Source organism: Rutidosis leptorrhynchoides, chromosome 9 (genome assembly GCF_046630445.1).
Source record: "Rutidosis leptorrhynchoides isolate AG116_Rl617_1_P2 chromosome 9, CSIRO_AGI_Rlap_v1, whole genome shotgun sequence".
Classification (NCBI taxonomy): Eukaryota; Viridiplantae; Streptophyta; class Magnoliopsida; order Asterales; family Asteraceae; genus Rutidosis; species Rutidosis leptorrhynchoides.
This window is the reverse complement of record NC_092341.1, coordinates 343,498,719-343,525,279: the sequence shown is the minus strand read 5'-3', so window position 1 is coordinate 343,525,279 and position 26,561 is coordinate 343,498,719. Positions and strand designations below refer to the sequence as shown.

At 33.2% G+C, this 26,561-nt stretch overlaps 2 protein-coding genes across 4 annotated transcripts; one reads left to right on the top strand and one right to left on the bottom strand.

Moving 5' to 3' along the window:
* Window positions 1-4,607: 4,607 nt before the first annotated feature.
* Window positions 4,608-13,148, top strand: LOC139867421 (histone-lysine N-methyltransferase ATX4-like). The gene is made up of 22 exons (XM_071855785.1): window positions 4,608-5,840; window positions 5,946-6,001; window positions 6,108-6,321; window positions 6,425-6,550; window positions 6,635-6,772; window positions 6,857-6,948; window positions 7,551-7,643; window positions 8,673-8,808; window positions 8,920-9,025; window positions 9,119-9,218; window positions 9,336-9,460; window positions 9,653-9,798; window positions 10,077-10,181; window positions 10,324-10,388; window positions 10,936-11,146; window positions 11,471-11,557; window positions 11,660-11,716; window positions 11,860-11,949; window positions 12,018-12,104; window positions 12,188-12,262; window positions 12,573-12,673; window positions 12,759-13,148. Exons 1-22 carry the CDS (start codon window positions 4,848-4,850, stop codon window positions 12,847-12,849), a joined length of 3,294 nt encoding a protein of 1,097 aa, XP_071711886.1. The 5' UTR covers window positions 4,608-4,847; the 3' UTR covers window positions 12,850-13,148.
* Window positions 13,149-13,810: 662 nt separating this feature from the next.
* LOC139866071 (splicing factor SF3a60 homolog) lies at window positions 13,811-18,556 on the bottom strand. Of its 3 annotated transcripts, none has more exons than XR_011765225.1 (13): window positions 18,306-18,556; window positions 17,925-18,038; window positions 17,385-17,489; window positions 17,065-17,228; window positions 16,527-16,623; window positions 16,036-16,200; window positions 15,798-15,869; window positions 15,248-15,406; window positions 15,071-15,142; window positions 14,856-14,981; window positions 14,526-14,672; window positions 14,201-14,434; window positions 13,811-14,113 (listed from the first exon to the last, which is right to left on the bottom strand). XR_011765225.1 is itself a non-coding variant. In XM_071854200.1 (13 exons), exons 1-12 carry the CDS (start codon window positions 18,477-18,479, stop codon window positions 14,288-14,290), a joined length of 1,542 nt encoding a protein of 513 aa, XP_071710301.1. In that variant the 5' UTR covers window positions 18,480-18,556; the 3' UTR covers window positions 13,811-14,113; window positions 14,265-14,287. The 3 variants fall into 3 exon arrangements, 2 of the variants coding, with proteins under 2 accessions (XP_071710301.1, XP_071710300.1); XM_071854200.1 differs by having other exon boundaries at window positions 14,265-14,434; XM_071854199.1 differs by having other exon boundaries at window positions 13,811-14,434.
* Window positions 18,557-26,561: the final 8,005 nt, after the last annotated feature.

Sequence of the window (26,561 nt, the reverse complement as noted above, 5' to 3'; positions counted from 1 at the left end):
ATTGTTTTTCCTATTTATTTAATTATAGGCCGATTAGAATGGTTAAATAATTAGAAAACGTTAAATAAATAATATTTTGATATAAATTTGATTTAATAATTTTTATAACATTTTTATAGAATATAGAACCTGTAAAAAATATAAAATTATTTATTTAGGTCGATTTGATATTTATTACCTAATTAACTTTGATTTAATCTAAACCGAGAACATATGCAAAGAAAAATGGAAATAAATATAAAAACTTGAAAAAATTATTTTTGTAAACGTTTCTACTGATTCATATACCTAACTAGAGTTATAAAAATTATGAACATAATTTTTAGGTGACTAATAGAATTAATCAACAAATTAAATCGTATATGTATATAATTCGGCTAAACTAATTAAATACATTAATATTATATTGTTACTATTATTATAAAACATCAAAATAATACTTATAATAACTAATTAATTCCTTTCCCTATTATACATACATACACTTTATTAATTCCTAAAATACAATAATATATATAATAATAAACATAAACTTATATACACTTAAATAAATAATAAAGATAATCGAATTATTAATACGATAACAATAAACTTATTAATATCATATTATTAATAGATAAACATGTCGTATTTCTATACTCACATAATGGGTGAAGGTTATGATCAAAAGATAACGTATGACTTATACGAACTCACCGCTATTTACGGTAAAGTGGATGATGTCTAGGTTGCCATAATGGGAATAAGGTTTTGGATTAAACGAAAGGTTGTAGACTTATAATCCAACTGAAATTTCCTGACCCCCGGTTACATCTGGTCATCCCGACTTACTTAATAGCAACGAAGTTTGGACTAAGTTGTACAACGTCTTAATGTGGAGGATTATAACCCAAACGTTCTAAAACTATAAACCTGCTTTAAATGGAAACTTTTCAAAAGTAGAAACTCTTACTATAAATTGTCACTATTAATATAATCCTTATATTAATAAACATACTTTTTGTCTGTTAGAACATAACTGACTAAACGTTATATCTCTAGGTTGAGATCTCCGTTACTTACTTCCGTCATTTCTTTTCTTTGTGGATTATCTTCAACTGCTATTTAAGGTGAACTTCATAGCCCCACTTTTTACTGTTTCATAACTGTTTTACAACTTTTGGGGTGAGACACATGCTTGCTTTATAACTGTTTTACGCTTAGACACAAGTACTAAATTGTTAACTATGCTGTCATGCTTTGATTCATGCTAAATCCCTACCGTAATATCGTTAATTGCTACGTTTAAATGCAAACTTAATTATTGTGAGTAGGCCTATTGAGAGTAACGTCTCTAACTATTCGACCGTTGGTCTTTGGTTACATAATAATGATTCCACGACACTGACAGTACAAGGTGTCATAGGGTAAATTGTTTAGTAGCGATATTACAAACTACAGCAACACTTTTAGATTGATATATCTATATTGATCAACTTTAAACTAAATCTTGTGGTCTAAAACTTTGGATATTATTTATAAACATATGAATTTCACTCAACCTTTTTGGTTGACACTTTAAGCATGTTTTGTCTCAGGTGATGATTGAGCTAGCTGCTACTTGCTTCTAGATGATTGATGTATGCTTTGCTGCTTGCATGGAGTCCATCATTCATATTTATCATGTTATTTAGACATTTCCCATTTACTGTACTCTTATGATGTAAAACTTTGAATAATGCTTCCGCTGTTTATTTAATAAATAAAACGTCTCATTTAGAGTCGTTCTCGTTTGTACAACTGTGATTTGATATAATTAGTCACAAATACCCTAGGCCCTATTTGGGGGTATGACACGTTCCACTTTATAAGAGGTTTAACAGATTATTTTACTTAGATTCGGATCGAAATTGCACCGTTTTAGATAGAAGGGAGGCGACTGGTTGGAGGTGGCAGTGGACACGAAATAATCTGGGTAGCCGCAATGAATCAATGGTTAATGATCTGATCGATGTTCTCAATCAGGCTTCTTTTTCGCAGGATATTTATTCGACCTACTGTATTTTCTGTAGCAGGTACTCGAAGGTCAATATTTTCCTTTGACGTTTGGTTATTGATAGGCTTCCAACAAGAATTAATCTATGGCTTCGTGATGTTTACGTGGAAAGTTTATCATGTCCTTTGTGGTATCAAAAGAGGTCTGGAAGAAAATAAAAGTGTGGTCCGCTATTGATTTTCCTATGTTTGAGAATTGGGACAATTGCATTTCGTGGGTGTTACAGTGGGCTGCATCGGCCCAATTGAAGATTAGACTTCAAGTTGTGGTTGTTGCAGTGGTTTGGGTTTTATGGCGTTTCATGAATGATGTGATTTTTTTGAATAAAAGGGTGAAGAAGAAGGATATTTTTGATTCCATTAGTATATTTTCTTTTTCTTGGTTAGCTAGTAGAACTAAAGATATTATCTCGTGGAACTCTTGGCTTGTAAAGCCTATGTAATTGTGTTGGTGGTTCTTTTGTTGCTTCTAGTTTCTAGCTAGAAGCTTAATAAAATTTGCCGTTAAGAAAAGAAAAAAAAACAATAATGATCTAGGGTGTGTTTGGTAGAAGAGCTTATGGGAGCTTATGAGAGCTTATAGGAGTTTGAGCTTTATGATTTTAATAAGCTCCAAGTAATAAGCTTCGTTTGGGAGACATAAAAAGTAGAGCTTATGAAAAACATAAGCTCTAGAAAAATAAGCTACTTCTAGTAGCTTATGAAAAAAAGTAGAGCTTATGAACTAGAAAATAAGCTCCAGTTAGTTTACCAAACACTTATAAAAAATAATAAGCTCCAGCTACCAACTTTAAAAATAAGCTCCAGCTCTAGTCCATAAGCTCTAACTCCAGCTATAAGCTCCAGCTAGTTTCATCCAAACACACCCCTAATATACACCTTCATATCAATATTCAGAATTCATCCATTCCATATCAAACAATAATTGGATGAGTTCAGTAATTATAGTTGTTGTTTTTTTTTTTTTTTTTTTTTTTTTTTAGTACGTTGTATCGGATGTCAACATAATCCTAAAAAAGTAAATGAACAACACCCAGTTGATTTTTCTTTGTCTATAATCTTTAAGACTAACTATAAGTTGACCAATTGAAACATAAATCAATAGTCATATAATAATTATTATTAAAATTATAATTATATTTATAATGTTTATTCAACTGAAGTTAAAACCCATCACAAATCTAACGTCGATTATTCCGATTCCGATCATTATTATGACGACCAGTTTATTTATAACTGACCAACCACACAAGGTACCTTTGTTAGCTACCAAACCCCACTTGTATCCTTGTTCCTTTTTCTTTTCTTAAACAAATATCTTGCCTTCATCTTTTAAAAAACTCCGACTACCATAAAAACAAACTACAAAAACCTTACCAACATCATCATCTACTAGTAGTACACTAATACACCAAAAATAAATAAAATATAACTTTATAAAACATAAATATATCCACACCACCATAAATGACACCTTGTAACAAAAGCACACATTTGATTTCACTTTCGTAACCAACTTCACATACCTTATAAAAAAGTTTTTTGGGCATCTCTTTCAACCTAATGATCTGCAGTCCGCGGTTCCGGCGAACCTCCACCTAAACTCCGATCGTTGTTTCATCGGAAAATCTCAAGAAAGATAAAAAAGAAAAAAGAAAAAAAAAGTGGTGTTGGACACAACATCAAGTCATTGTACAACCAATCTACTTTATGATGTCCGAATACTTGATCAAAAAGACACAATTTTTATCAAAAACCTTAATCAAAACATTGTATTTTATCATAACAAAGAACCCAAACACGACACTTATACAAACTTTTCGAGTAACCAAAAGCACAATCACATCCATGAACCAAGATCAACTTCATCTCTTTTATGATATATTGTGAAATCCCAACTTTGCCCATTAAAAAAAAAATATTTTTCTTAAAATAAAAATAACTATGGCTATTTATATTTATATTTTTAAAAATAATAAATTAATATTAATAATAATATCATTTGAACTAAAATTACACTAACGAAACTTGGCGGGACAATGAAACCAAAGTTAAAAACTGTACTATCTTTGAAACTTCATAAAAGTGAATCACATAACAAATGTACTTGAACCTTCAACATGATATCAACTAATTAAAGAACAACATATGAGTCTATACATATAGTAACACAAACACATATGGATATATGTGTGTGTATGTATGTGTATATATGATCTCAAAACAATTAGTTGATGTTGAACAACATATGACTTTTATACAAATAGAACACAGACAAACATGTATATATAGGTGATCTCAAAACAAGTACGGAGTACTAGTTGTTGATGTTTGAAACACAAAAAGTGGGTAAAACATAACTTTTTCTCTCTTCTTTCAGTCTACCTATACATACACCACATTGTATCTATATATTCAAAAACAAAAATTATATCCAGTAATATATAAACCTTTCTTTCTCTATATTTTAATTAAAATATTACTAAAATCTCTTATCTCTCGCATGAATCCGATTTTAAGTTTCTTTATAAACGCTTATTTCACGAAATTAAAATTAATAAATTATATATTTTAAGCACCAGCTTGAAATTAACTCTTATATATTTTATCAGTGACTTCGAGAAAACAGAGAGAGAAATGAAGATCCCCTAAATTATCAAATTTCGTTGAATTCAATCAAATTATTCAAATTGTTTAATAAATTGATCTATCAGAGTGATTAATCGAACGTTCGTTTCGTTAATTCGTTCGATTAACTTTGTATTTTCGTTAATTTTAAAGATTAGGTTTTTGTCAAGCTAGGGTTTCGAAGGATGATAATTAAGCGGAAGTTAAAATCGCCAATGCCGAATTTGAAGCGGTGTCGAGTTATCGAGTCCGGCAGCGGTGAAGACGACGGCGAGTGCTGGTCGTCGAGAAAATCACGGAAGAAACGGAAAAATTACGCCGGTAACCGGAGCAATGGTTATTATCCGTTACATCTGCTTGGTGAAGTTGCTACAGGGATGATTACGTTGAGTGAATTAGGATTTCACTTTGCTGACGGTGTTATTCCGAGCTTCTGTACGGATACCGGAACGGTGGTGATCGTTGACTCGAAACCGAGACCGAAACTGGAGGTTGAAGATGATGATAGTAATGTGGTTAGTAATGATATTGTTAAACCAACACCTGCAAAGCCACCATTGGTTCGGACGTCACGAGGACGTGTTCAGGTACTTCCATCTCGGTTTAATGATTCGATACTTGATAATTGGAAGAAAGAAAAAAATAAAATTGATGTTAGTAATAGTCAAGATGATTTGAGTTTTGACCCTGAGTTTGCACCTAATAATAAAGAGAAGCCTAGTAGTGTTAAGAATTCAAAGGCTAGAGATCATGTTATAACCAAGAAACCTAATGTAGATAAAGGTTGTTGTAATAATAATAAGTATCGTAAATCATTACCGAAGTTTGAGAAATTCGATGATGATGTGGAGGAAGAGGAGGTTGATGATGATGAGGAGTATGAGATTATTGAGACGAAGAAATACTCGAGGTTTAATAAGAAACATGTTGATGATGTTAAGTCTGTCACGAATGATGGAAAAAGGAACGGTTTTTCGAATAAAAATCAGATTTTTAAAGTACCCGATGAGTTTTCACCTGGTGATATTGTATGGGCTAAATCTGGAAAGCATTATCCTGCTTGGCCTGCTATTGTTCTTGACCCGGTAATACATGCTCCTCAACAAGTTCTTGGCTTTCGGGTCGATGGTGCTTTTTGTGTCATGTTCTTTGGTTACTCGGGTAATGGTACACAAAGGGTAAGATTACTTCAGTTTATTTTCTTGTAATTCTTTTTTTATTCTTTTTCATATATGAACTGCAATGGTTGATGTAATTTAGTGATAATTATGGTTATGATACAGGACTATGCATGGATTAAAAGTGGAATGATATTTTCGTTTGTAGATAATGTTGACAGGTTTGTTGTATTCCAGTTTCTATTTACTTTTTGAGTTTATTGTTATTTTCTATCATTAATTAATAAAAAGAAAATAATGATAAGATGAGCATGTGTCATTTTTTAGGTTTCAGGGTCAGACTGACTTGCATGACAGTGAACCGAGTGTGCTTCGTTCAGCCATAGAGGAAGCATTTCTAGCTGAACACGGATTTACAGAAATGCTAATGGTTGAAATTAATGCGGCAGCTGGTAATTTGGATTATCTCGAGTCTATCCCTAAAGTGATTAATGAGACCCGAGGTTCAAATCATGAACGCGAACTTGTTTCTCGAAAGATGGTAAGTTTGTGTTAATGATTACTCTAAAGCTTTAAACTTTGACTTTTGTTAACGTTAGTTGTTTGTGTGTGTGTGTGTGTGTGTTTTTTTTTTTTTTTTGCAGGAAATTAATAGAAGGCGGCACATTCAATCATGTGAAGGCTGCGGCTCGACTATTACACTTAAAATGTTACAGAAAATGAATGATGCGTCTCCTAATAGTCGTCTTCTTTGTACTACATGCACTAAGGTTTGTGTAACATTTGTGACTTTAGGTTTACTTTCTTGCGTTGTTTATATTTGCGAATGATGATGGTATGCTTTTTTATTTCAGTTGACAAAACTAAAACATTATTGTGGCATTTGCAAAAAGATATGGAATCGTTCGGATACCGTTAGATGGGTTAGATGTGATGGGTGTAAAGTGTGGGTGCATGCAGAATGTGATAAAATATCGGGTCATCATTTTAAGGTTCTCTTCAATCCTTCAGTTTCATGCAAATCGTTGTGTTTTATGATATCTTTTGTACTATATGAATTCAAACTTCATCTGTAGGATCTCGGGTCAAGTGATTACTACTGTCCCGATTGCAAAGCGAAGTTTAATTTTGAGTTATCAGATTCAGAAACTTGTCAACCTAAAAACAGGTGAGTAAGTCTGTGACAGACATGTTAGATTTGCAATATTTAGTTTTCGTTTGTTTTCGGTCTGCAGACCTTATCATGTCTTATGTCTGCGCGCTCGAAAAGACTGTTTGTTTTTCTCAAGACATAAGATAAAATAATGTCTTATTCTGTTTGCAAGTTAGAAATGTGCTTCTAAGTGATGCAGACATGATTAAGTTATTTTGCAGACATAAAAACCAACAGTCTTCATTATTCAGCATACAGACCTTCAGACCACATCCTTTTTACAGACGTGGTCCCCAAATCTTCAGACAAAAACATCTTAAAAACAAACAACACCTAGAATAAGCAACAATGGTATTTCCATAATTTAAATGGTAAATGATAACTTATATATTAATACAATTAACAATATTATCTATATAAGCATCTCACTTAATAGGGATCAAGAGATGTTCAGTACTATCTTTAATTTGATTAAATAAATTAGGCTATAATCGAGCATGCTGACATTATGTATGGAGCATGCTGAAATTTGTACCGTGAATTGATCAAACCTTTTATTTCATTAACAGTATCCTATGAACAATGTGTCGTGAATTGATCAACTTCTTGTATTTCAGATATAATAAAAAGCAGGAGGATATGGTGCAGGCTGACAAGGTTACTGTTATTTGCACTGGGGTTGAAGGCATATACTATCCAAGCCTGCATTTGTAAGCATATATATACATATACATATACATACACATATACATATCTATTATGACACGATTGATTTATCCATGTGTAATTAGTGCCAAACACAATATTTTCTCTATATTATTGTCAATTTATTTTTATTTTTTTCGTATCTACCATATATATAGCCGTCGTATGTGTTAGTACACTGTCTATCTCTTAATAACGCACCATCTTTTATCCAATAAAAAAGGAAAACCTTTAACCTTTTTTTCTTATTACTCATCCATCTCAAAACAATTCATAAAATAACTTTCCTACATGGCCATTACTATTATTGAAATGTGTTGCTCTAGTTAAAAATTGTTTTCTATAGTGGTATATAATATCTATATATGATTGGGTCGAATAAAGTGTGCCCAAAAGCCGCCCGTGTAGGTGAGATGTAGGGATGGCAGTGGCCACCCGATCCGGTGGATATCCACCCGATCCACCCGCTTCATAATGGATATGGATGAACCTAAATGGATATGGATACGGATATGGATGAACCTAAATGGATATGGATATGGACATGGATGAACTGTTTCATCCATGGATATATCCATCACCACCCGAAATACATATACATATACATAAATATAGATATATGCTTACATATTTACTGTTACAAGCTCATTTACCGCTAAATTTACATTTTGCTTTCAACCCTATAATGAAATAACTATAACTATATAACTATAATATATTACAATAAAACATGTATATCTAACAAAATAAACTTACAAATTTCATATTTAATTTTTCATAATCAATAATCAATGTTTTATGTGGATATGGATATGGCATCACCCGATCCATATCCGATCCATTGCCATCACTGAGATGTAATAATAGTGGCAACATTTTCATTAAAGATTCACAAAGCTTTGATCTTTTTTATGAAATTGGGTAGTTACAATGTCTACTCTGGATACAACGACATGTTAATAGATATTGTGCTGTTTTTTTCTGTCAAATAGAATCCACACTTTAGCATTAGTATATGTTGTCCTTTTTTGAAGGGTCATGTGCAAGTGCGGATCTTGTGGGACCCAAAAGTTGGCACTTAGTGAATGGGAGCGGCATACGGGTTCAAAACTGAAAAACTGGAAAAGTACCGTTAAAGTGAAGGGTTCCTTGCTGCCCCTCGAACAATGGGTATGTACTATGTACACAACCTGTTTTTTCTATATTCTGTTTTCTATGTAATAATGCCATCTATTGTATTTCATTTGGTAGCTTCTGACCTAAAATTTTGTTATTTTACAGATGCTGCAGGTTGCAGAGTATCATGCACGTACTGTTGAACCCGTCAATAATGTTAAACGCCCTTCTATAAAAGCACGGAAACAGAAATTGCTTAGCTTTCTTCGAGGTGTTTTCTGATCTCTAACACATGAGATTAAAGTTAATAACATGTATATGTCATGCTTTTGCATATTTGCTGATGTGTTTCGTTGTTTTGTAGAAAAATATGAACCTGTATATGCCAAGTGGACAACCGAACGTTGCGCTGTATGTCGTTGGATTGAAGATTGGGACTACAACAAAATCATTATATGCATCAGGTCTTTTCATCATCCCATCTTATTCTTCATGTCATTCTCTCTTTGTGTTCCCATTTCAATAACATGAAAAAAAAATAATAAATAAATAAAAAAACTTGTTTGAATTGTACACGACAGATGTCAAATAGCTGTGCATCAAGAATGCTATGGTGCAAGAAACGTTCAAGATTTTACGTCATGGGTTTGCCGGACCTGTGAGACACCAGATATTGAACGAGAATGTTGCCTATGTCCCGTAAAAGGTATTAACTTTACACATTAACTGACTTACATTTTCACATGTAATTTGTTTATATATATTTAAATGCATGTATAGTATCTGAATATAGTAGTACCATTTAATGGTTCATAAAATGGAAAGTAAACTGATTGGTTTAGTAATTTTTGGCTTTTGCAATTATTGACTTTTTTTTATTTGTTGAAATCTTTTTTAGGAGGTGCTCTGAAGCCTACTGATGTTTCTCCGTTGTGGGTCCATGTGACATGTGCTTGGTTTCGACCCGAGGTTTGTTTTGCAAGCGACGAAAAGATGGAACCTGCACTTGGAATATTAAGTATCCCATCAAACTCTTTTGTGAAGGTACACTTTTTTACCTTAATTATTAAAACGTGTACTTACTCGTTTCTTTACATATTTATTGATGTTTGATTTGCAATACAATTATACGTGATTGTTTCTTATTTGGTCATTTCACGGTATTTGTCAAATATATAAAGCTTTTGGCTAACTTATGCCCTAAGGGCATAAGATAAGAGTATATAATGAACATTACTTCTAATGTAGAATAACATAAACATTCCAGATTGTAATTAATATTGTAATTTTCAGTAATTGACAAATGGTTTATCTTGTTTCAGATATGCGTTGTGTGTAAGCAAATTCATGGTTCTTGTACACAATGCTCCAAGTGCTCCACTTATTACCATGCAACATGTGCGTCAAGAGCTGGTTATCGTATGGAGGTGAGGCTATTGTTTTCTAATGATCTTTTAATATATTTTTTAGTCTTACTTAGGGTTCCATTTTTATTACTCGCAACAAAATATTAGGTCTTTACCTTGAATGGAAACGACAATGACCCTAACATATTTTTTTCCTTCACAGCTGCATTCCCTACAAAAGAACGGGAAGCAGATTACAAGGATGGTGTCATATTGCGCTTATCACAGGTACTAGTTTATAACAAGTCAACTATGTTAAGGATTTCGAGTTCTTATAAATCTATCTTATATAAGTTTCATAGACTCGTATGTACTAAATGATTTTAAAATATGTATGAAAACACATTTAAACCTTGGAATCGGACCAAATCATTAGCAATATATAATAATAAGGTTTTCATTGTTTGGTTCAGTGTGATTTCAAAAGGTTGTAATCGAGTAAGAATGAATCAGTTCACGGTTTCAACCCAAACCTAACCATAGCTTGATATATTTTAGCAGTGGAAGTTTTTACATATTTACTTATGAATGGGTCGATTTGGGTCAAGCAGATAAACTATTAAGTGCTTGCTATATGTTAAATGTATCAGGCATCCCGAAGTGTATTTCTTGCAATAATAAAACATTTGTATTAATATTTAAGACACTAATGCTTTATACTAATATATATGGACAAAAAGTGTTATGGTTAACTCAGCCTAGTTTGACCTGTCACCCAGCGTTCCAAACACCTCTGGATTTTGTTGTGTTCCTAAATGTTTGTGCTTTCTTTCAGGGCTCCAAATCCAGATACCGTCCTCATAATACAGACACCAGGTGGGGTGATTTCTACTAAAAACTTAGGTGTGAACAGTAACAAAACTGGTTCGAGATTGATTACACCAAGACGATTACAACTTCAAGAAGCTCCAACCTCTGAAACTTATACAGAGGCCGAGCCGTTTTCTGCAGCAAGATGCAGGGTGCACCAAAGATCACACAACAAGGTAGTTTAACAGTGTCAAACTGAGTGGATTGGATAATGGCCTAACGGGTCAATACGTGGTCAGATCAGAAACGGGGTGGGTTCGGGTTGAATCAAAAACATTTTGATTCCCTTTTAAAGAGGTTTAACTAATTTTAAGGTGTTAAATCTAATAACAGACATTATATTATTACAACAGTAATAACTAACAATCTAGGTCTGTGATTAAGATTAAGATACTATATGAAAGTGTATGTGTTATAAACACATTTTGGACAACTTTCGTCTCATCATTTGACCCGTTAATTGTTAGCTCATTTGACCTGTTTTGAATTTTGTTTGACAGGATATGGTAGACAGGCTAATCATGCACCGAGTCACCAGACCATGTCATCACTCTTTGACAAAAATACAACGATTAAACAGCCTTAGGGTATCCTATCAGTTTTTTCTTTTTTCTTTTTAAATCTAATATTTTTAACTTTGATTTCTGTAAAAGCCTGACGATCACGCACTTGGTTCGTTTTTTCTACAGGAAACGCAAGAACCTCGAAGTTTTTCTACCTTCAGAGAAAGATTACGCCATTTACAGGCAAAGTTTCAACCTTTTTTCAAACCAACATGTTTTCTTTAATAAAATTGTCTAACCATTGACAATTTTGCATGAAATAAATAAGCGCTAACTATCATTATCAATACGAGTTTGTAAAGGTCCTGCTTTCATTACAAATGCAGAGAACTGAAAATGACAGGGTTTGCTTTGGTAGATCGGGAATTCATGGTTGGGGACTTTTTGCACGTCGAAACATCATGGAGGGCGAAATGGTGAATTCTAACACTTGATCTGTTACATTTATGAATATATATGAACCATTTATGTGCACATTATCCAGGTACTGGAATATCGTGGTGAGCAAGTGAGAGGAAGTGTTGCTGATTTAAGAGAAGCACAATATCGAAGACAGGGAAAAGACTGTTATGTTAGATTCCGACCCGTCTATATAATTTACAACGTTAAACCACAAATAATGCTGTGTTGACTTGGTCAAAATCTTGTTTGCAGCTGTTTAAAATCAGTGAAGAAGTCGTCGTAGATGCAACAGATAAGGGAAACGTAGCACGCCTAATTAATCACTCTGTAAGTTCCCTAATTACCGTTTAACCTTGCATTTCTAATGGGTCAAGTGGTTAAAGTTAATAATCTGGAACGGGTCAAACAGGTGAAAGTTACCTGAAGCGTGTTCTAAATGCATACGTGACTGCATAGTTATTTTAATATCAGTTCTATAAATGGAAAATTCAATCCCTGTGGTCAAACGCAATCGTCTTCAAACAATACTAAATGTTATCAGTTTTGAGTTTTGACCCATTACCATACCGATCCATTTTGACACCTCTATTTTGTCTAACATAATTTCTTTTGCAATTATTCTTGTTTTTGTCTCTAGTGTAATCCAAACTGCTATGCAAGGATCATGAGTGTCGGTGGTGATGAAAGTCGAATCGTGCTTATTGCGAGAACTAATGTGACCACTGGTGATGAACTAACGTAAGTTATCTAAATAATTAAACCAATAACCGAAGCGTATCTCGCGTATACTTTTCATTATTTATATTGTTTTGTGGTTGTGTAGGTATGATTACTTATTTGATCAAGACGAGAGCGATGACTGCAAAGTCCCGTGTTTATGCAAGGCGCCGAATTGCCGAAAATATATGAATTAGAGAAGTAGTGATAACGAAAAAGAATACAGAAACGGTGTCTCCAACAAATCAGGAACGCCTCTGCTAACTTGTAATTTTAAATTCTTTTTTTTTTTGGATTTGGGAAGGTAATAATTAATGTTAGATATAGAAAAAGACCAGTAGCAGGGTATCAGGGAAGTGTAGTAAGATCAGATCATACATTTATATAGTCACCTCATTTATTTCTTAATCATAGTTTTGGAATTTTCTTTTTGTGTTTATGAAATTATGCTGGAGTAAAGATGTAATTGTGGTGTATAAAATTTCTTTATTTTGAACTCGCTTGGGCTGTGTAGGACTGGTTAGTCAACAAAACCAAGGGTTGTTTACCTTTTTTTTTTTTTTTTTAATTTAGCTCTGTTTCTATTTGCCTTTGATTGGGAAGTGGTGTTGATTTTATCTCTCTTAGAAACTGACTAGAAACCGACTACGGAGTAATTTTTAGATTGTGACAAATTAAGTGACAATGAAATAATAATTTTACTAATTCAATTAAGAGTTGTACAGAAAGATCATTAATTGAAAAGTAACAAGCCCAGAAATTGTAATTGTAGATATATGATAAATATTCCATTCCGTATAGGAAATAAATGAAAAATGTTACCAAAAAGATTTTCAACATGAAATCAATTAGTTTTAGAAGTTCATTAATTTTAACTAAAGACGTTATGAAATTTCTTAACGACAGCTCTAAAAATTGTTGTTGAAGTGCCTTTTATATGTATCGATTAGATAGTTACTTTAATGTGGTGGTCACAAAATTGTACATTACTTGTACGCATTTAGGATTGTCATTAAAAAAAAAATCTAACTTATATATGCCCTTATCTTACATCTGAATACTTGTTACTACTAAATACCAAGAACCAAAAAGTTGTAGTCAGAAAGATACTGCAAATAGTACAACTATCCCAAAACTCATTCGAGGTTGATGAACCAGTTACTTTAAGATAGAACTTTATTCATTTAAAGCAGTGTAGCTTTTAACTTCAACTTCATATACTTTTGTTCCCAAAATGAAGAACCGTGATTACCCTTAAAAACATTAACATCCATTTTAAATCCAAAAAAAAAAAAAAAAAAAATACTCATACATTTGTTGCAACAAAGTACTGGCGACATGCGCCCCAAAAAAGTACAGGACTACTACAATGAAACCCACATACAGTCAATTTTGACAGAACTTGATCTTTCAGTTTGTGATTGCAGGCTCACTTCATTACAAAAGTAACACATGATGTCCCTGCCAGAAATTGTAAGTTGAAGCAGTTTTAAACGATTGATGAGAACAAAAAAATAACAAAAGTATTAGCATTACAAAAATTCATACAGCATCAATAACTAGCTTTTTATGTTATTCGCAATAGTAGATGACTACTAAACGATAAACTTGCTTGTGATAAGAAGACGACATCCATTATATCAAGCCTTGGCGTTGAAGATCGGTGTAAGTCTTTTTGTTGTAAATGTTGCCTTCCCTGTCTTCGTATTCTTCCTCGAGTTCTGGTCGCCATTTGTTCACCCCTTGCTTCGCTTTTATTCTCTCCCATAGTTTTTGTGCTTCCTGTGTCGTGATAATCAAAGTTAGCACAGATACAAACACTTAAAATATGAAAATGATCGCACAAATTATTAAATGAAAGAAAGAGGTATACCTCAATTGATGTGATCTCGTTAAAATTCTTGGTATTTGGAATACCAAGTCGACGCATACCGTACTGATGCCTAAATTCCTTGAAATGACGCTCGTAAGCTCTTCGTCCCCAGTAGCTATAGTTTCCACATATCTCACACTTAAACTCCTGAAAAGATAATTAAATGCATTAGAATTGATTTTTGCATAGCGAGTTGGATCACTCGGGCCCGAAAGGGAACCAAAGAATAAAAAAAATATGTAATAATAATGAATATATATATATATATATATATATATATATATATATATATATATATATATATATATATGTTAAAAAAAGTAACATTACCTGCCCAAGGCCATGAAGCTTGTACAGCCAGTAAGGAATAGGTTTACCATCCCAACCCATTGGCAACTTCAAAGGATTATAAATCTGTTGGTCCTCATCGTCACTCTCAACTTCAGGTACTTCCTCCTGAAAAAAAGATTAAAAAAAAAAGAATAAAGGTGACCGTGGTAGACATACACAAAATAATAATAACAGAATAATGTAACGGATCTTACGTCGTCCCTTCCCATTTCCTCGTAATTCTGACCGTGTTTATTGATAACCTTATCTTTAGTTCTCGTTATTGTCTTGGAAAAGAAAACAAAATGTCAGTTTTATGATTGTATCCAAATAGAAAAAGACAATAATATTAAAAAAAAATAAAAAAATAAATACAACTTTGGCAAGCTTACATCTGACAGCAGCTCACATAGCTTCTCTAATTTGGCCTCCATGAGAGCGATTTCTTTCGAATCCTCATCTTGGTGCGGAGTAGCAACCGAACCGTTCTGTTGAGGTCTTTGTGCACCTTTTGCAAAATGCTTTTTATCCAGCTTTTCAAGAGGTGTGTGCTGCAGGGACAAAAACAATCTGTAATCAGATCTGATATACTCACTAACGAAAAGACACATAGTGCATGTGACATGGAATAACTCACATTGAGGTTACACCGGCATTGAAACCTGAAATAAGGTCTCAGTGTAAATGGAAATTCATTTGGATATCCTTAATATTAGTAAATATAAAAAATAATTTTCCCATTGCAAAACATTCGACTATTTAAAATAAATCATCATGATACAAGAACGTCCCAGTTTATCACTAACAGTTATCCTTCTATTTTACTAACCACTTTTTAAAAACATACATATATTTACTACCAAAAACTGGCATACTTGAGTACTTAGCAATGCTTTAATGTAATAGAAGCAGTAAATAAAGAGGGAAACACGGAGCAAATACCTTAGTAAGAAAAAGCCTTTCTGCACGCTGTTGAACAGTACCTCCAGTCTTCAATCCGAGTGCAGCCAACGCCTGCCATATAATATTGCATTAGATTCAGGATTTAATGTTAATTTGTTTACGTTCTCACTTCAGTATTTCCAAAATTAGTGTTACTGAGCTATATTGATTATTGAGTGATTGAGTCAAATTAGAAATAGACTAAGTTACCAAATAATATGACCAATACGCCCCTTACCTCCTTCAACCTTTGGGGTCCAAGTGCAACCAGTTCCTCTACTGTACTATAGTAGTCGAGATCAACTGCAGTATTGTTCTCAAGATCATGCCCATTTTCTTGAGCCTCGTCCTTCCAGCCCTCTACTTTGCCATCAGCCCATTGCTCTTCAAACTCTGATACCACCTGAAATCAAGATTATGAACAGATATCTCACTACTTTCTATAAACGGAAGCTGCAATAAAATCAGTATATACCGACGACACATAGCACTATAAAAAGGACCCAAGCATGACTTTATAAAAGCTCAAGTTATTCAAGTAATAAGCACACACTTTCTCTAAGTTTCAGTTCATTGGGTAGTAATCTGCATAAGAGGCTACAATCTTAGATTTGGAACAGGTTTGTTATAAACGAGTAGAGAAACAAATAGATACAGATAGTTAGAAAGGGGCAACCAATGAGAATTATCAGGAAACAAAAATAATATAGAAGAATTATGAGCTAATACCTTGGAAAATAACCTATCAAGATCTTGAAGGGGCTCTGTGCGCTCAATGAAATACACCAGATATTCAATTACTTTGCTCAAATACTCCCTGTACTGCCTGCAAAGCAAAATACTATCAGGCCTATAGATTTCTTCTTATGCATAAATAATCTACAAACATATCATCATGAAATAAAAAACAATTACATTATATCGAGAAACTGTTTTGTAGTTTCCTTTAGACCAGTCACAGTCTAACTCACAGATACAATAACCCAAAGAAGCATATAGACACTAACATGCAACCGCTATTGAGTCTATAATCATAGATTTAATCTTAAAAAGGATACAAATTGGAACAAAAATGAATATATAATTCATCATTAACAAAAAAAAAAAAAAAAAATTACAGAGCAAAACTGATATCGAAAATAAAAACTGTGTAACGTGAAACTTGAAAAAAAAAACAGTAGTTACATATCGCAAACACCGGTAAATATGAATAATAAATGCAGATAAGAGAAAAGAGTCAGAAACTGAAGGATGTGTTAACTGTTACCTTGACATTTTCAGCTTCCGAGCGATTTTATGTGGCTGTGAAAACACTTCTAGATAAGCAATATAATCATATTTTTCACCAGTATCAGGATTGATTGAGCCAAACTTAGAATTGATAAATTCGTTGTACAATTCATGCATATCTAGGTAACGTCCATAGGCTTCCTGCAAAAAACAAGTCCGATTAGAATAAACAACAGTAAAACAAAGAACATACTTGACATACAACAGATATATGCAGCTCACAAACCACAGACAGAAATTTAGACAATAATATGTAAACACACACACACACATGCACATATGGATAGAGTGACTAACCTCCCCACTAAACTCAATTTGCGGTTCTTCTTCAAGTAACTGCTCGTATTCATCAGTGGTGTCAATAACTCGTGCGGATGGATGACGCCTATGATACTCTCGAATCTGTGAAACACGTTATTTCTGTTATATTTAAGTAGTAACAACAAAAGTTCATATAGACCAGGCTATTTTAGACAAAATCCAACTCCTCTTAAAGCTTTTGGTTTAAGTAATTTATATCAAGTTATTTTTCATACAAAGCTGGCAACCAAATAGCAAAAAAGACCCACGCAGAGCTCATACTGTCAAAAATGACTTTAATCTCGAAGCTCCAGATTAATAAATAGCTAAACTAAAATTGACAGTTACATGAGAGAGACAAAATGACAGGTAATATATGTTTCGTAATTTACCGGAATGCAACATTTAAAAAGTTTGAAACTAGAAAGCCAAAAAACAATAAAAATAATAGGTCCCCCAGAAGCTACTTACAAAGTTTAAACAGATATCGACACATATACATAGCATATATTACAACAATAGGCCGAAACCACTAACCTCTTTCAATCGGTCATAAAACGCACTGAAAACATTCGTCCCAGTTGCAGTTTGTCCACCAAGAGCTGCGATTTCGTCCTTCCTAGCATTGTCTTTATCTTCATATATTTCGACCTAACATCATAAAACCAGTTAACTAACCATATCTAGTACGAATCAAAAGCATAATTGATACCTAAGTTTGTGTATATAAGTATTTACACATGTATATAAGTGTGTATATATAGAAATATAAGTATATACTTGTTCAATTACAAAAAAAAACCTAGAGTTAAGGCAAAATTTCACCAATTGAATGCAAATTCTATTCAAACCAATGGAGTATAGCATACAATCGCATTCAAAACACAAATAATAACATGAATAAGACGCAGAGCTTACCAGTTTATGAGTAGTGGATGTAATTTGATCAATCATATGACGAACACGATGACTCTGTGAGAGACGGTCCTTACTGGTAGCCGGTTCGTTCTGTAGATCTTTAACAATTAGTCGCTCGAACCGCTCGGTGTCCTCGTGAGCCGCACGTGTCAGCTCTAACACCGTTGATGACATTTTCGTGCGCTTTCTCGATTTCAATCAAGCGCTGCTGAAATCTAGGGTTTCAGAAGAAACGAGGGTTTTAGATTTATCAAAGGGGGTGATGGTGTGTTTGGGTGACAATTTTAGTTTAGGGGACCTCACAAACCAATTTAAAGTTTTAAAGAAATGGAATATTATCGGAAGAGTAAAAGTTTAAAATATGTGTGTGAGGATTAAAAAGGGTGCGTTAGAATCATCCCCTTTTAATTTATATTTTATAATTTGATTTTTTATTTTTATTTTATATATATTTATATTTATATTTTATATATTATATATTATATACTCGTAATTATTTAGTAATTATTTAAGGTCTGGTACTCGGTTTTAGTAAAAGAAATGAGAAGAAGAGAAGAGAAACGGAAGTAACGTGAATTCTTTCAATTTGGAAGGAAAAGGTTAAAAGAAAAGGGAAAATTATTTGAAAATGCATTGAACTTTCCCCGTATTCCTATTGTATGCATCTAACTTTCAAATCTTCTATTGTATGCATTCAATTTTCTAATTTGTTCTATTGTATATATTAAGTAACTTGTATAGCAGGTATCCGGTTAATATGTATAAATAAGTACAAAAGTAGTCCTTGTGGTTTGTATTATTTTTTTATTCCGTCCTTAAACTTCAACTTCATAACAAATTCACCCCCCTTCCTAAATTCAATCATCTTCTTCATCTTCCTTCAAATATAAAAATCTAATGTCCATATACAATCCAAAACTTAATTTTATGTGTAAATCACTAAATCAAATTTCAGTTCAAAAGAAGAGACGACAATTGCAATTTCTCCAAACATCATCATCTTCATCATCATTATCATCATTATATTATATACATTAGAATTTCGATTCCCAAATTAAAAATCATTTTGATTGCCAAATTAAACCCATAACAATAACAATGGAACATTTAGACTGAAAGACCACAATTAACATTTTCTCCAAGAGTTTGGATTAGGTAAATCATATTTAAGCCTGAAATCAGAGCTGTGAAGCACTCTGTACATTTGTATATTATGAAATCTTGTATGCTTTTCACTTTTTTTTTGTTCTTTATTATACAAGTACTTTTACTACGTGGTTTCAAAAGTCGCTATATATGGGTGTGCCCTCCTTTAAAGTGTGAAGATGATTATATTTTGACTCTTGTGTTGCCATCTCGAGAATTCAGAAGACACCAAGGTCTGATTATGGTGAGATTTTTTAAAGGGGGTGTTTGGCTATGACTTACGTAACTAATTGTCTTACTATGCTGACAATAAATACACTAATCGATTTCTAGTATTTGGTTGAAGTGAGTATAGTTTTTAATTTATAATCCAAGGATTAAAATTAAATACTGTATTAAATATTAAATATTAAATAATCAGTCTAAACATCATCATCATCATCAACTGTAACACCACAATTAACTCCATTTTCAACTCTGTGTAAATATTTTCTAAACCCTCACCCTCCAACAAATTTCATCTTCGTCTAGATCTCCATGGTTGCTCCTTCCATCCCAAACTCCGTTCCACTAATCGTCGTTGTCTCCGTCGTCACCAGTATCGCCGGAACCGGAAACGTTTGTTCGGCCAGTTTTAGATCTGTGATGATGGTGATTGTGATTGTGAGGTTCATACATGATTTTTAATTAGTTTTGAAGTAAGAATTTTAAGTGATTATAAAATGAGAAAATAGATGGAGAAAGTGTGTAGATTGTTGAACTGTGTTTTTGTCTTCACTTTTTTCATCCCTATATTCACATCTTTATTGTTTTTAATAATTTCATTGGTTTTATAAAAAATTAACCGTATTCTGACAAAGATTGGAATGGAGGAAAGAGGTGTGAGTGATGGGTGGTAATATATGAAACATAAGGGATCAGGGGCGTCAAAAATAACTGTAAATGACTAATATGCAATATTTTACGAACACCAGGAATTAATAATGTAATTTTGTCTTAAAATGAAATTGAAATGACTTGTACTTTACCTATTATAGCAGGTTAAGTACACACAATAAAACAAATTAGAAAGTTGAATGCATACAATAGGAGATCTTAAAGTTTGATGCATACAATAGAATTATGATGAAAGTTCGATCCATTTTCAAACAATTTTCCCAAAAGAAAACTACACTGAAATCTTTCACCTCCTCTCTTCTCTTTCCTTTTTATGCAATCTTTCCATTTCTCTCTGAACCATTTCCTTTCCCTTAAAAATTGAACTCGATAACAGACACAAACTTGACTTGATTTTATCACATCTGCTTTTAAATTTAAATTCTTCTAAAACATTAAGCAAAAATATAAATAATACAAATATCTTAGGTACAAATTAATATGTAAACCAAGCACGACTCTAATCGACATTGCACTAATACTATAATAAACGTGCGTGTAGCATTTGACACTGACACGAAAACAGTCGTTTACGTACTTCACAAATCCAGAACTTTATCAAATAATTATTCGCCTAACTGTATTCAATGGCAATGAGTCTTCAACCATCTATATTGAACGTGAAAAAGACCGGAGCAATGCTAAACAAACGAATAAGTTCATGTGAGATTGAATAACCAAGCTAATTGAAATGTATGAATCACCTGACGCCATTAACACGCCGACCAAACAACATCGAAAATTCTAAATCAATTTGGATTATTAGAAGACCGTCGACGGATAGTACCGCAAACCACAATCTAAACCCAAATGATAAATCAATTAAACCACATTTAATCCCTCGGACCCAATAACACAATCAAAAAAACAAATCATAACCACGTAAGTTTCTCTTAACCAAAGCTAGTTCTGGAGTTGTTCAATGAAGGTGACATTGTGCAGACCAACCCACCAAAATCAGATCGCGAGTGAAATGAAACGCCGACAAAAGTATAGCGAATAACTAAAAGATAAAGGAAGCGTGAAAATTAAGAACGTGGTCACGCACAAGTAGCAAATTCAGTACGATTTCAGTTTTTTTTATCACTTTATCAGTTTTTATTTCCGTGTTTTTTTAACAACAATATTTTATAAATGAACGCTTCTAGCAAAGAGACAGAAAGTAAAAAAGAGTTACAACATATTTACAAACCAATTGTTCCAACGGCAACTACTTTTAGATCTATATTTTAGCAATCTAGATGAATACTAACAAATGAAATCAAATATAAATACGCCTTTCTAATCGATGAGGTCAGATGGATGACCCCATTCTTATGCTTCCAAATCATCCACATGGACGAAGCAATAATCGTGTAGAACATGTCTTTTCTAGCCTTCAAAGCCCGCCAACTGTTGAAACTAGAAAGTCTATTGGGCCCAAGATTGGACCACGAGTATGTCCATGTCGCACCGTCTTTTAACATTTCTTCAAGATTCATTCACCATATTGCAAGTGACAAAAATATGGTTGAAGAATTCAATATTGTACTTGCAAACAGGATAAGATATATCATGAATCTCGATCCCTCTTTATAATTTTTTGTTTTATTAGTTTCAGAACTAGGACGAAACTCTATAGATTTTCAACTTAATACGCTTCCATTCCAATTACAAACAACATAACTTACAAAAATATGTTGTCTTTCATTATGTAAATTTAAGATCATTCCAAAGTGTTAGAAATAATTACGGAGATGAAATCAGCTTCACATCATTTCCATATTCAAAAAAATCATTCAACTACGATACAATTTATCATCTACTTACCATGTCTAGGGATGACAATGGATCGGATATGGATCGGGTGATGTCATATCCACATCCATATCCATTTAATTTTTGCTCATCCATATCCATATCCATATCCATTTAATTTCAGTTCATCCGTCCATATCCATATCCGATGGATTAAGCGGGTTAATGGATATCTGTTGGATATCAAATGAAATATTAATTTAACAACGATTTTATCCATTTAATACAGATTATGACAAATGTAAAATATTTAATTTTTATGTTTTTGATTTGTTACACATGTTTTGATTGTAATTTGTTGCCGATTGTGAATTTAATTGAGTAAAATAAGTTATAATATAAATAAATATACGTCGAAACTAATCTAAATATGTAACTTTGAATATTTTTAGTAACAATTTAATAATTGTGACTATCACAAACCTTATTTTCATTAATAGTTTAAGAATTTTGGAGGTTATATGTAAATGCATATCGATATGTAGATGTATATGCATATATTTTAGTATGTATATGTATATATAGATGTATTTCGGGTGATAATGGATATATCCATGGATGATAAATTGTCATCCATATCCGATCCACAAAATATTTAGATCATCCATATCCATATCCATATCCGTTAATCGTCCATTTACATCATCCATATCCATTATAAATGGATCGGATCGGGTGGATGTCCATGGATGGAACATCCATTGCCATCCCTAGTCCATGTCTCATTAAAAACTGATTCTTACCATTATTAAGTTTTGCTGCTCGTCTAAAATAAGCATATAGTCGTTTGTAACTCGTATATAAATAGTACAGTAGTTCTTTCTTAGTGTATTTTATCAATATCAATTTGAGTTGACTAATTCAAGCTTATCAAAATAGTAAACGATCAAAGTACTTTCAATTGTTTTCAAATTACCTTATTATTATTATTACCCTATATACTAAAAGACAACCAAAAAATTTGTAATTTTGGGTGCTTTTCTGACACACCAAACGACATCAACAAAAACAAAACCATTTCACCCCCAAGTTTGGCCATCTTACACAGGGCCGATCCTATGGAATCTGGTGCCCTGTGCGAATCGAGAAAAAAAGCCCCTTCCTAAACAAGTACTCTGTAATACATTACTCATATATTTTAGAAGTTTGGCACCTAATCAAGTTAGACAGCTCATCTTTCATATGGAATCTAGCATCCTTAAAGACTCCAAATATTTAATCACTCGTACACGTGTATATATGTACTGCGTATTATATAACGGAAACATACAGACTAAGTTTTGATTTTGGCCATAAAAAAAGAAAAGAAATACTCTGTAACTCCCAAAAGGCAACGTCGTCGTATATGGAATAGCACACATCTACGTATTTAAACTTATACAATTTGTTATGACTGTAAAACGAGAACATGTGTAAACAAGTTGGATGCTACTAAAATAACTAGAGAGCTAAATTTAATGTTTAAAAAAGTGCATGTGGGTGAACAATGCTAAAAGCCTCGATTGGGCTTAACTTCTATTTAGAAATTGTAATATATATTTTGTGTCCCACATCGGTAGCTTTATAAAGATAATTACTTTATAAATTTAAAAGCCCCGACTGGTAAGATGTATAAAATATTATATGTTCTCCATTAGTTGAATTTATCTTCCCACTAATTTTCTTTAAAAATATATACCCCGTAGTAATTTTTGTGATAAAAACAATATATATACCCCGTAGTAATTTTTGTGATAAAAACAATGGGCCCTCAAAATTATTGGGGCCCTAAATTTACTGTGCCCTGTACAGATGTACATCTTGCACACCCTTTGAGCCGGGCCTGATCTTACAATTTCAACCCTCAGAATAAGGGGTAAAAATTAAATTCATTCTTTTAATAAAAAATCTTTAACGAACTCCGCACAACTTTTTAACGGGGCATATTTTCTCGCTCGCCGCAAGTTAAATTTTTCCGACATCACCGTTCAACTCAAAATAATTTTACGAACACAATGCAACTAACTATACGCGAAATGTATGTTTTTCAAAAAAATTAATCATTTCGGTCTATATTTCGTACACATATATACACGTAAAATAAACAACTCAAACTAACTACGTCATATCGACGTTTTCGTTCCCCTTTCTTACGCAATCTTGCTGGCGTTAAAAGACAACCAAGATTTTGTAGTTTTAGGTGCTTTTGTGAGACACCAAACGACAACAACAAAAACAAAACCATTTCACTCCCAAAGTTTGGCCATCTTACAATTTCAATCCTCGGAATAATGGGGTAAAAAGTAAACTCATGCTTTTAATAAAAAAATCTTTAACGAACTCCACACAAATTTTTAACGGGGCATATCTTATCGCTTGCCGCGAGTTAAATTTTTCCGACTCCACCGTTCAACTCGAAATAATTTTACAAACATAATGCAACTAACTATACGCGAAACGTACGTTTTTTTAAAAAAAAAATAACTATTTCGGGCTATCTTTCATACACGTGCATACACGTAAAATAAACAACCTAAACTAACTACATCATATCGATGGTTCTGTTCCCCTTTCTTACGCAATCTTGCTGGCGTTAAAAAAGCGCAGACCATTAGGTACAATAGGTATTAACCATGTGTATCCAAACACACCCGTAGAAAATCGTTTTTAATTATGTAAATACATAACGCTACGTAACCTATGAATATGCAACCCGAAAGACCCCGCAGCATCGCGCGGCTCACTTTTGCTACTTGTTTTCACAAAGGACAAACTTTTCCTGTAGATGTTTATATACTTAAGTTCATCTTATTTACTTTTTTTTGAACGGCTGTTAGAATCACCCAAGGAGACTTAACCACCCACGCGTTCATCTCCTACACTCGCCCCCTAACTACGTGCCTAGGAGAAAATCCGCACGAATCTCATACGGAGCATGGACGGTAAAACCCCCCTCCCTTTTACCCCCCACCCCCCCAACGCGATGTGGGAAAGGTGTCATGGGTGGAACTTCATGGCAGGGATGAAATTTTGGGTTAATATGTAGCTAACGGGGGTCGAACTCCTGACCTCCCCTAAAGGAGGCAGACCACCAGCCGCTGGACCACATCACAACTTCAGTTCATCTTATATACTAAAAGTTTAAAACACAACTTTTGTCTTTAATGGAGCTTACAATAATAAGTGTTCAATCAAAAATGAGGATTTTTTCTACCAAAACAAAAGGCAAGTATGCTACGCTATCTTCAAATTATACCGAAAATGCAACAGTGGACATTCCAAAATGTAACTTTTTTTTTTTGGGAAAGTCAAGGCCCTAGAGTGCAGTGTTTGAGAATTGAACTTGAATTTCTACTACGTTTCTACATGAAACTTATTTATTTACTAGAACAAGTTATTATGCCTTGACTGGCTCTTTGTAGTCACTCTTTGTACTATATATGCTTACTTTAATCAATTTTTTTGTTGCTTTGCAGCACAACTTTTCTTATGGGTACACGACAACTACAAATGATGTTTGATCCAACTCGTATTTATGACACATGTTTATATTGGATGTGTTGTTCTATCTCTCATTTTTGCTCTTCTGGTAAGTAATTGAGTTAGCAAAATTACCCCTTTAACGAGAAACATTTCTAACAATAGTTGACTAAGAAGTCGGAGTTAATAACTTCATATGCATATTCATGACAAGTTAATAACTATCATCACTACAACATGTGAGATATGCGCCCTAATTTGGTGAGTATGTCATATTTATATAGAAAACATGTCAGTTCCGATTGTTTAGTGATTACGGGTCAAATGTGAAATGTTATGCTAGAAAATTGAAAGTATGAAACTAATCTGATGTATCAAACGGATTGAACGGGTCAAAGTGTTGGTTTATTTTGGCTAGTAGAAGATATGTTTATCCCACATTGGTGGGAGGAAGATGTGAGGGGTGAGTGACTTGGTTATATAAGAGGGGCTAAGTCTTCATTCCAAATCGCACCAATCAATACACTCTAAGTATTTGATTATTTCTTTCTTTCTTACCCTTGTTTGAGAGTTGTATTAGTTAAATATTTTGGAGAGTGTAGTTGGCTTAAGAGAGTCGTCTATATCATTGTAACAATTTGTGATATAGTGTATTTTCTCTCTTTGGGGGCCGGTAGTTTTTCTCCTGTTTTGGAGTTTCCACGTTAAATCTTGTGTTGTGTATTGTTCTTATTTCTTTACTATTATTGTTGGGCTGGGTGGTGGGAATTAGTGAGACCATAATTTCCCAACAACTGGTATCAGAGCGTCAGGTTTGACGGGGGTCTCGGTTATAGGAGTCGGAGTATGCTCTGTGGTTGCCACGGGAGTGGATCGTCCACATCAGAAACGAGTTCTATTGATCGTATAGGGTATCTG

Excerpts from the sequence above, each read along its gene's own strand:
- LOC139866071 (XM_071854199.1), bottom strand. The coding sequence starts at position 18,479 with ATGTCATCAACGGTGTTAGAGCTGACACGTGCGGCTCACGAGGACACC. Across the intron at positions 15,143-15,247 it reads TATGTGAGCTGCTGTCAGAT|ACAATAACGAGAACTAAAGA; the intron begins GTAAGCTTGCCA and ends TTCTTTTCCAAG. Across the intron at positions 14,982-15,070 it reads AGGAAATGGGAAGGGACGAC|GAGGAAGTACCTGAAGTTGA; the intron begins GTAAGATCCGTT and ends TCTTTTTTTCAG.
- LOC139867421 (XM_071855785.1), top strand. The coding sequence starts at position 4,848 with ATGATAATTAAGCGGAAGTTAAAATCGCCAATGCCGAATTTGAAGCGG. Across the intron at positions 7,644-8,672 it reads TACTATCCAAGCCTGCATTT|GGTCATGTGCAAGTGCGGAT; the intron begins GTAAGCATATAT and ends CCTTTTTTGAAG. Across the intron at positions 9,799-10,076 it reads CATCAAACTCTTTTGTGAAG|ATATGCGTTGTGTGTAAGCA; the intron begins GTACACTTTTTT and ends ATCTTGTTTCAG.